This window comes from Xenopus laevis, chromosome 7S, assembly GCF_017654675.1.
Source record: "Xenopus laevis strain J_2021 chromosome 7S, Xenopus_laevis_v10.1, whole genome shotgun sequence".
Taxonomy (NCBI): domain Eukaryota; kingdom Metazoa; phylum Chordata; class Amphibia; order Anura; family Pipidae; genus Xenopus; species Xenopus laevis.
The window spans coordinates 51,923,694-51,940,671 of NC_054384.1; the positions used below are offsets into that span (position 1 = coordinate 51,923,694).

Consider the following 16,978-nt stretch of genomic DNA (forward strand, 5'->3'; position numbering starts at 1 on the left):
CTCACGGCTGCCTTACAAAAGGAGGTGAAGAGACAGGCTAATTACCAAACGATACATACCTTATCTAAAATTATTTCCTTAAGAAATGCATTGCGAGATTTGAAAATAGCTGATGCAGATAAACTGTTAACTATGTACAGACAGATCTATTATGAAAAAGCCAATAAGGCACACACGCTGTTAGCGAACAAGCTTAGAACTAAGCAGGCTCTCCAAACTCCACAGCTTATTCGTACTAACGGAGGGCTGGTTAGTGCTCCGCAAGATATTGCTAAGGCATTTCATAATTATTATGCCCAACTTTATAATTTATTTCCTGCTGGGGGTAGTGACACCTTGTCGCGGAAACAGGACAACTTTCTCCTTAAGGCCAGTCTCCCTAAATTAGATCCCTTAGAGGTGGAATCCCTTAACAAATCGGTTACTACCGAGGAACTTCTTGAGGTGTTAAAAGGCATGCCGGCGAATAAATCACCGGGTCCGGACGGGCTGCCTTATGGCTACTACAAAACATTTCAGGACTTATTAGTACCGCATATGGTTCCATTATTTAATGATTGGATGTCAGGTACGCCAATACCTAATACAGTGCTCAACTCCTACATTACCCTCATCCCGAAGCCGGAGAAAGATCATACCCTCTGTGCCAATTACCGTCCCATTCCATTACTTAACTCTGATCTGAAAATATTCACCAAATTGTTAGCCTCTCGGCTGAACATTATCCTCCCGAAATTGATAGATTTGGACCAAGTGGGTTTCATATTAGGTAGGAAAGCGAGTGATAACATCCGTAGGGCGATATCGATAACTGATTTTATTAACAAACATAAGATACCAGCACTTCTGCTTAGTTTAGACGCAGAGAAGGCGTTTGATCGCTTGCGGTGGAGTTTTATGTTTCGGACGCTTCACAGCATGGGATTTCACGGCCCCTTTATTTCAGCCTTGCATTCCCTTTACTCTACGCCATCTGCACAGGTAAAACTTCCAGGGGTCTTATCGCAGCCTTTGCAGATAGGTAATGGTACACGACAGGGCTGTCCCTTATCCCCACTTCTGTTTGCTTTATGTATTGAGCCACTGGCAGCAGCCATACGGCAATCCCCTGATATATTTGGAGTTGTAGTGGGTACACAGACATTTAAGATAGGATTGTATGCAGACGATATTTTGCTAACACTTACCTCTCCGCAAACTTCTTTACCAAACCTTCACCAGTTATTGGAGAACTATGAACACTTATCTGGGTATAAAGTTAACCATGATAAGTCTGAGGCACTCCCTCTTCACATCACGGGCTCAAACCTAAAACTTTTGCAGATTAATTTCCCATACCGCTGGCCTTTAGATTCTGTCAAGTACTTGGGTATCAAGCTTACAGCTGACTATACTTCCTTATATAAACAGAATTATGTGCCCCTCCTGACAGCTTTGAAACGTGATCTCCAAACGTGGCATACTTATAATTTATCCTGGGTGGGTAGAATAGCCGCAACTAAGATGAATCTACTTCCGAGACTCTTGTATTTTTTTGACACCCTGCCTTTGATGGTACCGAAAGCAGCGATAGACAATTTACAAAGGGCGATCATGAACTTTGTATGGGCGGGTAAAAGACATCGTGTAGCACGTCACACACTGTTTGCCCATCACACGCAAGGCGGATTGGCAATCCCTAACTTGTCAAATTATTATAAGGCTGCGCAACTTAAACAGGCAATGGACTGGGTTGATTATGTTCCACGCACTAAATGGGCATCTTTGGAACTTTCTTACTGTCATACCCCACATTTGGCTTATTACTTATGGACTACACATAAACCTCCTTGCTACCCTACTCTGTTGAGGCCGACTTTTCATACACTAACCTTATGGCAACGAACAATAGCTAAACATAAACTTTTACCCACCCCACCTCCGCTGTTACCTCTTTGGGGTAATCCAGATTTGTCTGCATGCTTACAACACACTCATATTTCTCCTAACTTAACCATTCCTTTGTTCCAACTTTCTAAGGTGTTTCACCTACTCACCAGGAAGTTAAAAAGTTACCAGGATTGTAATTCAGATACGGGGGAAGTTAACCTTTCGAGATTTCGGTATCTTCAATTGAGGCATTTTGTTTTAGCTATTGTTCCTAAGGGCATACTACCTCCTATTGACCCGCTGTCAGCACTGTGCCGCCTAGGTTATATTCAAAGGGGGCTAACATCACGGTGGTATTACTTATTGAACTCTATCGATTTGGAAACACATCCTCATGCTTACATGCAAAAGTGGGAGGCTGATCTGCAATGTACTATAGATTTGCCTAGATGGCAGAGAATGTGGGAGAATGCTTCAAAAAGTTCGATATGCACTATTATCAAGGAAAATATATACAAATTGCAAATGAGGTGGTATCATACTCCAGCACTACTGCATCAATTGTTCCCTCAAACTTCTTCTCCCACGTGTTGGAGATGCAATACTGGGGTGGGTACTATTTTACACATTTTCTGGTCGTGCCCGGTGATTTTAGGCTTCTGGGACTCTGTGTGTAAATGGTTAGGAAAAGTGCTTCCCTCACCTGTTCCTAAAGATCCGATTATATTTGTCTTAGGGGATACTATTCCTCACGTTGCAACCCCGCTGCAGAGACTGGCAAATTCTATTCTGTCAGCGGCTAGGTGCTGCATAGCCAGTAAATGGAAGGGGACATCCCCACCTTCTGAACAAGAGTTGTTAAATCGGATTCGCTATGTCAGAAGGATGGACTTTTTAACAGCTTTACGTAGTGACACAGTTGACCGCTTTAATAGCATTTGGGGCAATTGGGATATAGCCCAGGAAGTACTTCCTGGTTAACATAGTTTGCCACCCATGCTACCTTCCTTATTTGCCCAACCCTGTCGTGCTGGGATGTTCATACCACTTTGTTCTGGCTGCTCGGGGTGCCCTATATATGAGATGTTGCTGCTGCTAAGCTGAAACTCATTTGTGTGTGTAGCTATGTTGAGTTTTCTGTTTTTCTTTTTCTTTATTTTTCATCACTTCCGGCTTATTATGTACACTGTGCCATTTGATTTCCAGATGTGGGATTACACTTTCTGTGTGATTGTTAATAGGAGATGACTTTCATATGTGTCCTATACAATACTGTTTTCCTCTGTATATTGTGATATATTATGCTAAATGTGAAAATACTGTCCACTTTTAAGGTGATGTTTTCCTTTTTGTTTAATAAAAATATTTTGAAAAAAAAAAAAAAAATTTGATATTCAGAATGAAATCATCCTTGAAACTTTTTTGTTTCATGTAAAAAAACAAAATGAGGTAAACCTTTAGTTTAATTTGATTCATGTGGCTTAATCTGTCCTATTCTAGAAGCACGGATTTACATTTTTAGTTTTAATTCTTTGTTGTGGGTAATCCTCTGGTACAGGTTATACTGTTATGTGGCTTATGATACTTTTGGGAATCGTTTGTTTAGGACTTGGGCAATTGCCAACCAGATTCAAACCATCATTTTCATATACAAATTAGGGTAAGGAAGGATTTAAAAGAACTGCACATTCAGAGCATGGCAAAAAACCCTTAATTTCCTTGTTAGTGAGGACAAGTCATGATTTGTATTCTGCTTGGCCAAAGGACTTCAAATCCTACTAAAAAGGCTGAATCCCAGCCAAATCCCAGATACTGTGTGTCCCTACCTTGTAGTACAGGTATGGGATCTGTTATCCGGAAACCCATTATCCAGAAAGCTCCAAATTACGGAAAGGCCGTCTCCCATAAACTTCTTTATAATCAAATAATCCAATTCTTTAAAGATGATTTCCTTTTTCTCTGTAATTATAAAACAGTACCTTGCACTTGATCCCAACTGAGATATAATTAATTCTTATTGGAAGCAAAACCAGCCTATTGGGGTTATATAATATTTACATGATTTTTTTGTAGACTTAAGGTATGAAGATCCAAATTACGGAAAGATCCATTATCCAGAAAACCCAGCTCCCAAGAATTCTGGATAATAGGTCCCATACCTGTATTTATAGTTTAATTTGCTGTATGTGAAGCATTTATTTTAAATAAATTGAATACACAATAAATTGTAGTAAGAAAAATCATGGATGGCCTGGTTAATATAGACCTCATGCTATTCCTTATGTAAATGCCTGGTTGCCTCTTGTCACCAAAGACCAGCAGTTTGTACAACTTTTGGGGTGATTACCTCAGTGATCCCCCTATGGAGGCAGCTGCAAGACCTTGGATCTGGTGCCTTTCTGCGTGCCCCGTCCTTTGACACTACTTACCGTTCCAGTTTATAGGATTGTAATATGGAAACTAATTTTTCAGTGTTCATGTTTGGGGGGGGGGAACAGATCAGCATGAAATCTGTCAAGAACTCTCAATAAGGATGGGCTTTTACAGATTTAGCGCAGTGCTAAAGACCTTGAGGTTGGCATTTTAATTTAATTACTGGGCAGCGAAGAATGTTAGGCACTATATATATCATGATGCTAAATTGAATTGTGTTGTGGCATCCCTTAATAGAGAAGGATTTGGAGGTTATTGCAGATAAAATAATTTGCAATTCTTGGCACTGTCGAGAAAGCTAAGAAAATTACAGGTATGGGATCCCTTATCGGGAAACTCTTTATGCAGAAAGCTCCTAATTATGAAAGGTCATCTCCCATACACTCCATTATATACAAATAATTTACTTTTTTATTTTTTTTGCCCTGTAATACTGTACATTGTACTTGATCCAAGTAAGATATAATTCATTCTTATTTGAGGCAAACCATGACTGTTGGGTTTATTGTTTAAATTATTTTTTAGTAAACCTAAAGTATGAAGATCCAAATTACAGAAGGTTGCATTATCTGGAAAACCCCAGGTTCTGAGCATTCTGGATAACCGGTCCCATATTTGTACAGGTATGGGACCTGTTATCCAGAATGCTCGGGACCTGGGGCTTTCCAGATAAGGGATCTTTTTGTATTTAGGATCTTCATACCTTATGTCTACTAAAGAATAATGTAAACATTAAATAAACCCAATAGGGTGGTTTTGCTTCCAATAAGGATTAATTATATCTTAGTTGGGATCCAGTATAAGGTACTGTTTTATTATTACAGCGAAAAAGGAAATCATTTTTAAAAATGTGGATTATTTGTATAAAATGTCTGTGGGAGACTTTCTTTCTGTAATTTGGAGCTTTCTGGATAATGGGTTTCCAGATAACTGATCCCATACCTGTACAATCTTGTACAAAAAGGCTTTGACTCAAGGGACCAGAGCATTGTTAAAAATTGTGCTTTGTGCGGACGCAACTTATAGTCCCCTTGCAAGAATCATTTAAAGTCGATAAACTAGCAAAGTCTGCAATGTCATAGAATTATGCCTGTATAAAAATGGAAATGTTTAAACTTAGGGGGTAATTTATTAAAACTCCATTTTTTTTTTTTGTAGTTGCGTTTTTTTTTTTTTGCTTGTGCCCTGAAGCTGTTAAAAGTCTGAATCCAAAAAGACTCTATCTATAAAACCTGTGTAATTCATGTAAAAGTTAATGGCAACTGTCCCTTTAACAATTTTAAGATGTTTTTTAACCTTCATGAAGTTTGGGAGTTTTGGGGTCTTTGTCGATGGTTTTCTCATGATAATTTTGAGTTCTTCAAATAATCTGATTGTCGTATGATTTGATTCGAAACTTTTTGGAGTTTTATGTTTGTAAACGTGAAACTTTTCTTTTTTGATCCATTTTCCATAAGTAAATAAACGAAATTCGTGGATGAGAGTTAAGATGAGAGTTAGGTCGAGTTTGTTTCTGCTAAAATATGAATGAAAAAAAGAAAACGTTTTAGTAAATAACTCCCTTAGACTGGAAAATATTTGTAGGAGTCCTTTATGGCTGACTACCACTTACACACAGGGTTGCCACCCGGCCGGTATTTTACCAGCTTAGCCGGTAAAATACCTGCCAAGGCCGGGGCCGGTATTACAAATTTACCGCCAATGTAGCTGCCGGTAAATTTGTAATACGATCAAAAGGAGCCCTTGGCCTGCCCCCAATCCCCTGCAACTTACCTTTTTTTTTCCCTCTTCTAGCGTCCGCGGGTCTCTGTCGCGTGGCCCCGCCCCTTTTGAAGTCACGTCCGCCCCTTTTGATGTCATGTCCCGCCCCTTTTGAGGCCCCGCCCCCAGCAGCCGGTAAAAAAAATAATAAAAGGTGGCAACCCTACTTACACAGTTTCTCAAGAATTATTTGGTAATTTTACATTACTGTCAGTTTTGTAGCATGTTTGATTCCTTACTGGGAACAGAACATGATGTATTAAATGACTGACGTTTGTCATCAGTTTTAATTTTATGAGTCCGTAGGATGACCTGGCCTTTTAAACACAGAATCCAACATTCATCTCATTGCTAATCTACTTCTATACCAAGCATCACAGCTGCTGTCACCATTCCCACTGTGGAAGTAACTCTTAAGTGTTGCTTGGAAACTGTGCCACTACAGGGGGCTAAAGGCTAATTATAAAACAGAACATCTGAGCTGCAGATCAGAACCTGTATCTGTGTCGGTGACTTCTCTTCTCTATAAATTCTGACCCATTTTGAAACTATATATTCATTTAAATACAGTTTGCAGAGAAGAATATGCTGTGTATGGTTGTTTAATGTATTATTTATTATAGATTGAAACCAAGAAGGAAGGCTTTGCCAAAGTGTTCTATTGTTTTCTATTAATTTTTTATTTATCCAGGTCATTATATACACATCTAGTACAGGTATGGGACCTGTTATCCAGAATGCTCGGGACCTGGGCTTTTCCGGATAACGTATCTTTCCGTAATTTGGGTCTTCATGCCTTAAGTCTACTAGAAATTCATTTAAAAATTAAATAAACCCAATAGGCTGGTTTTGCTCCCAATAAGGATTAATTATATCTTAGTTAGGATTAAGTACAAGCTACTGTTTAATTATTACAGAGAAAAGGAAATCATTTTTAAAAATTTGGATAAAATGGGAGACAGCCATTCCGTAATTCGGAGCTTTCTGGATATCTGGTTTCCGGATAAGGGATCCTATACTTGTAGTAATAATGTTAAAGCAACTGTTAATGCTAAATAATGTTAAAGCAACTGGTAATGCTAAATAATCGTAATGTTTTGTCCGTTATCTGAGCGGTTCTGTTAGTGCCACTAAGTACAGGTATGGGACCTGTTATCCAGAATGCTCAGGACATTGGGTTTTCCGGATAAGGAGTCTTTCCATAATTTGGGCCTCCAAACCGTAAATCCACTAAAAAAAAAATTTAACCGTTAAATAAACCCAATAGGATTGGTTTGCTTCAAATAAGGACTAATTACATCTTAGCTGGGATCCGGTTCAAGGTACTGTTTTATTATCACAGAGAAAAGGGAAATGATTTTAAAACATTTATTTAAACAATTATTTGATTTAAATGGAGTCTTTGGAAAATGGCCTTCTAGTAATTCAGAGCTTTCTGGATAATGGGTTTTCGGGTTACGGATCCCATACCTGTAGTAGGGAATTCCCCAGCATTTTCTTTTTACCCTGGTAGTTAATTTCACCCTTACCCTCAAGGTACAGTCTGCTAGACTTGATATCATAAAGGAAGACAAGACTGCCATTGCAATCGCATGAGTAACAGCAATGAATTCCTATCCATGTAATAGCATTTGGAATGCTTTGGGCCTGGGTTTTTTTCCTGAATAAAGGATCTTTTTGTAATTTGCATCTCCATACCCCAAGTCTGTTAATCATTTAAAACTTAATAGGAATGTTTGCCACTATTATGGATTCATGCAGCTTAGTTAGAATCAAGTACGACTACTGTTTTATTATTACTGAAGAAAAGGAAATCGTTTTTTGTAATTAGTTATCTGCTTAAAACAGACTCTGTGGGAGATGTATATTTGTGGATGCTCAACCTGGGGTAGTTTTTATATTTTGATTTACTTAAAGTAAAATAAAGACATCTTAATGACTGATATCTCAATTTTTTTCTCCTATTTTATGCACAAATGCCGCAATGTGTATTTATTTGACTTTTTTTATTAAAACCGTAACCTTTTATTAAAAGGCTGAAAATAAGTTGTAAAATGATGTAGCACTGGCTATGATGTTTAAAAAAATGTGTTTAATGCAATTCCAGACACACCATAAAATAAATAAAAAAAAACCATCAAATTAGTTAGCAATCTGATCTGGAAACTCTTGTGTATTTCATCAAGATGAAAATGGGAATGCATCTTCACAAGTGATTCTATTTTTGATTGAGCTGAGATTTCCTCAGCATTACAAGGATATTACATCTGCTATGAAGATTAACACACACACCAGGTGGGTGGCTGACCCTTGTGGCTGATGAAGGTCTAAAATAGAATCACTGAAGTTTTTATACCCCTGAACAGTGCTTGGAAATTAGATGGACAAGTCCCATATACTAACTTGGTTTGTAGGGGCTCAATTGGAACCCTGTAATGAACTAAAACACAAATCTTTTTCCTCCAGGCTGATGATCCCCTTTGGGGAAAAAAAAACAGCAGTTCTAAGTGCTATACCCCCATCTTACCCCTCCACACAAGGTTTCAGGGGTTACTCCCCCTTTCTCAAGTACTCTTGGTAAGAGTACTTGAGAAAGGGGGAGTACCCCCTGAAACGTTGTGTGGAGATCTCAATAAAACACCCTAAGGGTTTCAGCGCATTTGCTGTTGTGAGTGCCATCTGATAAAATATAAACAGTTTTTCTTGTTTATAAAGGCATTGTTATTCATTTCTTATTACACAGAAAACTGGGCTTGTACACTGACAATAGGCTGCTAATCCTCATGAATATGCAAATTAGCCCCCCATACTGAACCTAAAAGGGGGGTAAATGGAGATTGGGTGCAACATGCATTGCTCACACAGGTAGAAGTGCTATACTCCATTTTAAAAATGGCAGAACAAAATTTAGTTTAACCCTTTGCCTGCCAAGCACGTAAGGCATAGGTACTGGTAGGCAGGGACTTTAACTCCCAAGGATGCACAATGTAAGTCCTTGCAGAAACCCACTATTCTCTCTGCATCGGCGGCTTTAGCCGCCTTTGCAGAGAGTGGGCAGCACTGACAGCCTCCTGGGCAACGAGGCTGGGTTGCTGTCATGTCAGTCCTGCGACAGGATTGTGACTATTGGATAATTGATTTTGGCCACTAATTACACTGTCGGATCAGTTATTGTTATTTCATTGATTTACACAACTTTTGTGGTTTTATTGCAATTTTATCCCTGTATTATTGTTCCCTGTATCTTTAGTATAGTTTTGCTGTTTGGTGCTTTGGTATAAAAAGATGTATTTTACTTAGTTTGATCCGTCAGAATATGTGCTTTCCAAAAATATATGATTTTCTGGGGGTCTTTTTTTATAGTTTGGGAGTCTCATGGCACATAACGCAAAGTCGGGGGGCTCTGTTTTTCAGCTGAGTTGGCCAGTGTGAAAATTCTTATGCTCATTTTTCATTTTGGGTTCGTACATACCACATACTTTGGTAAATCTATGCATATTGGGCATAAAACTGTTCCGTAGACCCTTGGCATCAATATTTTTGGGTGTTTTACAATTGTATGTAAGAAGTTGGGTGAGATAAATGTGGCCGATTGCAAAATTTTTAGACGATTTTCAAAAATTTAATAAAAACCCACTTCCTTTAGAATAGCTTTGCAGTATGGTAGTTTGGAGTAGAAAAACATAATTACCTATTTTGGATTCGTCAGAATGTGTACTTTCCAAAAATATATGGTTTTGGGGGGCCGATGTACATTGGGCATCAAACTGTACAGCGGATCCCAGGCTTTTATATTTGGGTTGATTTATTTTGAGACCTAGTAGTATGTGGGAGATAAGATGCTGTAGGCTGGAAGCATTGCGGGGATTTTTGAAAATGTCACCAAAATCGCCAATTTTAGGAAAGGTTGTGGCTTGGTGCTTTGGAGTAGCATACCCGATTTCAATTTGGGGAATGTGTACTTTCCGAAAATATATGGTTTTCTGGGGTGAACATACTTTTTTCTACCTTTGCCCCCCCCCCAAAACTATGTAAATGTATTGATTTTGCAGTACCCGAAATGAGAGACCATGGGGGCTCTTCATTTTGGGGCCCCTATATGCCATATGCTAGGTAAACCTATACATATTGGACAAAAAACTGTTCAGTGGACTCCTGGCATTCATATTTAGGGTGTTTTACATTGGTATCTAATGATGTGTGGGAGCTATGATGCTGTAGATCGGAAGCTTTGAGGTCATTTTTAAAAAAAAAATTCAAAAATTTTTCTATAAGAAATTATAACTTTAGGAAAGATTTGCAACTTGGTAGTTTGGCGTACATAGATATATTTTCCCATTTTTGATTTGCCAGAATCTGCTCTTTCTAACAATGCATACGGTAGTTTTCTAGGGTAAACCTACTGTTAGGAGCCTTGAAATCAGAAGTATGCCATTTTGTAGAGCAGTGCTTTGGATATTTGCTAGTGTACTGCTTAGAGATTTTGATCTATACAAAACATCTCCATAAAAAAAAAAAAAAAAAAAAAATTATATATATATATATATATATATATATATATATATATATATATATATAAAAATATATATATAAAATATATATATATATATAATTTTAAGTCCCCTGATTTTAAGTTTTTCCGCATTTTACATTTTTTATTTGTGGTGCCACTAATTTATAATGCATTTCAATGGGTGCATTTCCTTGATTTTAAGTAATGTTTTCCCAGATTTTACATCCAAAATTTGTCCTGATATTCCCAAAAACTGATTTTTTTTCTTTTCTCTATGAATATTGTGTGAAATAAAGAGAGTTAAAATGCTTACTAGATGAATTATTTTGCCATGGTTCTGCTTGTAAATAGTCACTTTCAATTAGTCTGCCCCTATACAGTTCTGCACCAATAACTTATAGCTTTACATTGTGTATGTGACTGACAGAGTTTTGTACATGCCCCCCATAGTGTAACATTAACACTGCAATGCTTAACCCTTGTTATTAACACAGTAAATATTGTATCTCAAAGTAAAATGGACTCCTGTGCTTATATCCTTTCAGTACTTGAAGAAAAAGTTAGTTTAACACATTTCCCTGATTTTACATTTTCCTGGATATTAAATCATTTTTTCCTGGTCCCCTGAAAAACGTAAAATGGGGGTTCTACTGTATTTAGTGTTGGCGCATTCAGTAGACCTAGAACTTTCCAAATCTGCTGTATTTTCATACATAAAACAGGTGCAATTAAGGCCCTCTGAAGTAAGCTACAATGTTGCCAATGCAGCAGCCCCAGAGTAACCTCCAGATAACCACATAAACACATGTAGTGTATTAAAATATAACTTTTATTATAAATTAATTAAAACATGCGCTGCCCTCCAACAAACAATTCACTACAGACAGTCCTTGTGAGTAGTGCAGGACCATGTCCATAAAAATACACTTAACCGGTGGTATAATGACTTTCTAACTGCTGGTCACTATTTGGTTAATGCCAAATAGCATACTAGCACACATATAAGTGTTGGATTATAACAATACTTTTCCCATGCTCCGTGTTGTAGCATAGTTTTAGTAACATACAAGTTTAAAGAGAGTATTCCGGCCACCCTTCAAACATCCCCTCCAGGTGGACTGAAAATCCGGACTAACAATGACTCACAGAATGTAGTTTGAGGCCTCGGTTATATAAACAAACTGGATTATCCAACGCCCATTCCCTCCCTTCCGCCTGCGCACTAATTGCGGAAGTGCGTAATTGCGCTGGCATCTTTTCTCCAGCGTTTGCCTCTAAGTTTGAAAGGCACATGGCTTTAACTGTATTGCGCATGTGTCCGAATGGAACAGGAGCGTCTTTGAGCTGACGTATTATCGCCACACTTGCTCCCTAATTGTAGTGCGCCTGCGTTGCCCTGACTACTACCTGTCAAGCCTGTTGATTTACAGGACTTATGATGATGAATAATGACAATTCATTTGATTGACGGGGCATAATAGGGGCTTATGCTTTATTTGCACAATTGACATGCTTCATTCCCATAACAGACGTATACACCGTGCTAGAAGTGTTATGCAATACTGTTATTATTGTTTATACAAAAATCTTATATAAGTATATTGCTCAAATAAAAGCCTATTTCTCTTTTACTTTAACCTAATTTGTCAGCGTCCGGATAAATGCAAATCAAGATTAAAAGTTTTAGAAATAGAAATTAAGTGAAGTGGTTGTGATCAGAGGAAGGGACTGAAAGTGAAGCCTTTAATCATGCCGGCGGTAGCCTTACTGTTTAGCCAGTATATACATTCGGCTTCACGTTTTAATAATTTCTTGTCAATATCACCAATCCTGGTCGTTGGTTTGAAATGCTCGACCCCTGTAAATTTCATCACTCCTACATCCCCATCATGATGTTCATTGATGTGGTTAGCTATTGAAGTGTTTCTTTTATTCCTGACATCTCCTAAATGTTCTAAAATCCTTCTCCTGAATTCTCTAATGGTTTTGCCTACGTAGGCTTTGTTGCAAGCACATCTCATGATGTGCACTACGCCAGTGGTTTTGCAATTAATAAAATATTAAATATGGAATTCATCATTATCCATTCGGCCCGTAACCATTGTTGCCTTGCCAATAAAGGGGCTTGCTATTTATAAATTCCCGCATTTATAACATCCAGTGTGTCTCTCAGAAAGCCATGTTGGTCTATTGAGATTTTTCTAATGACTTTGTGTTAGGTGATCTTTTAGGTTTCTGCTTCGTCTAAATGTCACTTGTGGATGCTTGCCTATAACCTCTTTCAGAACCAGATCTTGTTCTAAGATGTGCCAATGTCTAGAAATGATTTGATAAATTTCATTGTGTTCTAAGCTGTAATCTCCTATTCAAATTTGGGTGTCATCGCCCCCTGGTGACTGAGCTTTAGATTTGTTAGGGGTAAGTAGGTTGCTCCGGTCTGCATCTAGTGCCCTTTTATAGGCTATTTTGAGAGTATTATGACTATACCCCCTCTGTCTGAATCTCTCATAGTTTTTTCGCTTCGATTTTAAAATCACTCGGGGTGCTACACAGTCTCCTTATTCTTAAGTATTGACCTGTAGGTATACCCTTGATTAAATTACTCAGATGTTGACTCTTGGCATGCAGGAAGTTATTTGTGGCAGTTTGATTTCTATATACAGATGTTTGGACATTATTGTGTTGATCACGAAAGATTTGGACGTCAACGAAATTAACAATGTTAGCGTTGATTTCTGCAGTAACTTTCAAATTGATGTCATTGGAATTCAGTAACCCTACAAACTCGAAAGATTTCTGTTCGCTACCTTCCCATATTAACACTACATCATCTATGTAGCACAACCATAGACTGATGTGTTGTGCATACTCCGTTCCTCTCCAAACACAAAATTCTGTTCCCACCACCCCAGATAGATGTTAGCATAAGCGGGAGCACATGTACTGCCCATCGTGGTCCCCCTGATTTGGTGGTAGTATTTACCATTAAAGGTAAAATAATTGTGTTTTAGTATAAATTCTAGTAGCTCAACCACAAACTCGTTATGTGCCCTGTATTGTCGGCCTCTCTGACTAAAGGTCCCCATACATGGATAGATCCACTCGTTTGGCGATGTCGCCAAACGAGCGGATCTCCCTCCGATATGCCCACCTTGAGGTGGGCAATATCGGGCAGATCCGATCGTGGGCCCTAGGGCCCAACGATCGGATCCTAGCATTCTCAAACGGGTGGTCGGATCGCGGGACCGCATCAACGAACAGATGCGGCCGCGATCCGACGGGATTTTTAAACCCATCCGATCGAGATCTCGATCGGGGAAGCCCGTCTGGGGCCCCCATACACGGGCCAATAAGCTGCCGACACAGTCTGTCGGCAGCTTTTATCGGCCCGTGTATGGCCACCTTAAGTGTCTTTCACTGCTCCCAGTCCTATATTGTGAAAGATGCTTGTATAGAGTGATTCAACAGCCAAGGCTTGGAATTGTTTATCTTTCAAAGTGACACCTTCTAAATGTCTAAATGCGTCCATGGTATCTCGCTGAAACCAAAAAGCACATTCACTCCCCCTAGCTCTATCTGCACAAAGATTGAGGTGTTCATAGAAGGGTGTACACAAGACTTAAAACAATTACACCTTAGATCACATGACAAGTCACATCACAGCAATAGTCTGTCATGGAAAGAAAGACGAGGGTTACTAGAGTTACGACAGTTGGAAATTAACAAGGAAATAATAATTAAACCGAGTGACAATGGTGGGAACATTGTAATACAGGGCAGATTATTGTATGTGCAAGAGTGTATGCGACAACTGAATGACACAAATTGTTATACAAGCTTAGCGGGTGATCCAACTGCAACTTTTCAGTCTGAACTACTAGAGATACTCAAAGGGAAAAAACTCCATATCATCAGTAAAGAGGAATTGGATATTATGAGGGTGAAATCTCCAATTATACCCACTTTTTACACAATTCCAAGATACATAAAACTTCTTCCTCACCACCAGGGCGCACCATAGTGTCTGGTATCGGTAGCTTATCAGAACCCTGCAGCATGTATGTGGATCAAATATTAAAGCCATTTGTGTCCAGTTTACCTTCTTTTGTGCAAGATTCCATGGACGCATTAAGACATTTAGTTAATTGCAAAACCGCTGGCGTAGTGTACATGAGATGTGCTTGCAACAAAACCTACGTAGGCAAAACCATTACAGCATTCAGGAGAAGGATTCTAGAACATGTAGGAGATATCAGGAATAAAAGAAACACTTCAGTAGCTAATCATGTCATTGAACATCATGATGGGGATGTAGGAGTGATGAAATTTACAGGGGTCGAGCATTTCAAACCGACGACCAGGAGTGGTGTTATTGACAAGAAATTATTAAAACGTGAAGCCGAATGGATATACTGGCTAAACCGTAAGGCTCCTGCCGGCCTGATTGAAGGCTTCACCTTCAGTCCCTTCCTCTAATAGATTACCCTACACTGATTGTGTTTAAAATCGCAACCATTTCACTTAATTTCTATTTTTAAAACTTTTGCCAATCCAGAGTTCACACTCCCATCTTCTTCACACAATCTGGCAAATTTGTTAAACTGTATAAATTCCGGATCAGCCTCCAGAGTTAGGTTTAGGGATCAAACAAATGATTGTCTCCAACATTTTGGAGGTGGGGGGATAGCGTGTCCCGCTAATATCTCATGAGCCAGCCAGCTTGTAAGAATATTTTAAAAAGGTGTGAACCCTAGTGGCAGAAGCAGCTGGCCACGTGCCACTAGCCTAAGAGGGTAAGGAACTGGTCTCTGCTAGCACACTGGTTACTTTTCATTTGGTGGATGGTAGGGAGGTTGTGTGTGTATATATATATATATAGTGTTAATGCACTTTTTTTTTAGAGCCTACCTTAAATGAACTCATGTCGAAGAGGGGGATATAATTGTGTTATAATGTTTAAAGAGCATGTAATATACATTCCTTAGTTTCCCATTTTTTTGTTGTTGAGTATGCAGTATAATTTTTGGTTTGATGCTAATAATTTCAGGCTCATTAATTTAATTAATTAATTAATTAAATGTTTTTATTATTTACTGGCCTTTTTTTTATTGTTTTAGGTATTATTAATCCAAAGAATCCTAAGGAAGCTGCCAAAAGTTTTAGCTTTGACTACTCTTATTGGTCTCATACATCGGTAAGTGTATTTTTGTACATACAGTAGCCTTTTGCCTTTATGATGTCAAGTTAATATGCCCTTTTTGTACCGGTGCCTGCTGCTATGAAATTGCAGAGAACATCCCATTCCCATCTCATTTACCCACACAATTGCAAGTATGTGTCTAAAAGTAAATTCAACTATCTTTTCCCTAGGTGGAAAAGCCATCAATTGAAAACCTTTTGAACTAAAAGCTCAGCAGAGAGCAGGTTGTTGGCTTTATGGCCCCCTGACCTGTGCAATAATATATAATATACAAGTATATTCATGTATTTCAGTTTCACCTGATATAATTCTATCTTTAATCAATCATCTGAAATTATAACCTAGATATTTTCAATTTATAATAGACATAAAACATTTGGAAGAATGATTGCACTGTCATGTAAAATACCCAAAGAGCTCATAGCAGGATAAACGCAGTGGCAATTTTATTTAATATATCCCCAGAACTTACAGCAGGATGAATGCAGTGCCAATTATATGTATAATACCCCAGAACACATTGCAGGATTAATTCCGTTGTAATTTTATGTAATTTTATGTATAATAACCCACAAAACTCAAAGCAGAATGAACACATAAGCAATTTAACATGTAATACCCCTATAACTCATAGCAGGATGAACACAGTGGCAACTTTCTACTAGAGAGTGAGACTGTTTTGCCTTGGTTAATTCCTACGTCCCCCAGATCCTTAGAATTATTTTGTAGCCAGATGAGATAACTAAAGAGTAGAGACCATTTTTCTCACCTGTAGCCTTTCTCCTGACTCCCATCCAAATCCAAAATACATATGTAAGCATAAGAACATCCAATTGTTGTGAAGAACTCGTCAAAGTAGAATAGTGACCCAGGTGCTCCTGCCCCAGGCCCTCAGCTCATGGTAGGGGACAATCCGTTCAAAGAGAAATGGGAGGTTTAGGGGACACTCAAAGCCACATGTAGATCAGACCAGAAGTTGTTAAAAAGTAGAAAAATCTTTAAACAATCATCTCAAGCCTCAGTGTTTTGTGTCCCTCAGACACTCATGAGCTACTATGATCCATCCAAATCCAGATCACACTTCCACAGCATTAATGCATTAAATTGTATCAATTCTGATACAGCTGCCTTTAATGAAAGTCAGGGATTCTGCTCAATAGGGACAAAGATAAAAAAAAATGTATCAAATAAATGTATTAATT

The 16,978-nt window shown here is 38.4% G+C and overlaps 1 protein-coding gene across 10 annotated transcripts in view; it reads left to right on the forward strand.

Annotated features, from left to right (window-relative positions):
* kif1b.S (kinesin family member 1B S homeolog) overlaps positions 1-16,978 on the forward strand; it is a 213,858-nt gene that overhangs the window by 18,516 nt on the left and 178,364 nt on the right. For all 10 annotated transcript variants that reach the window (XM_041571245.1, XM_041571244.1, XM_018227630.2 and 7 more), the window contains exon 3: positions 15,694-15,770. In XM_041571245.1, coding sequence (XP_041427179.1) covers positions 15,694-15,770 — 77 coding nt within the window. The remainder of the gene's footprint in view (positions 1-15,693; positions 15,771-16,978) is intronic.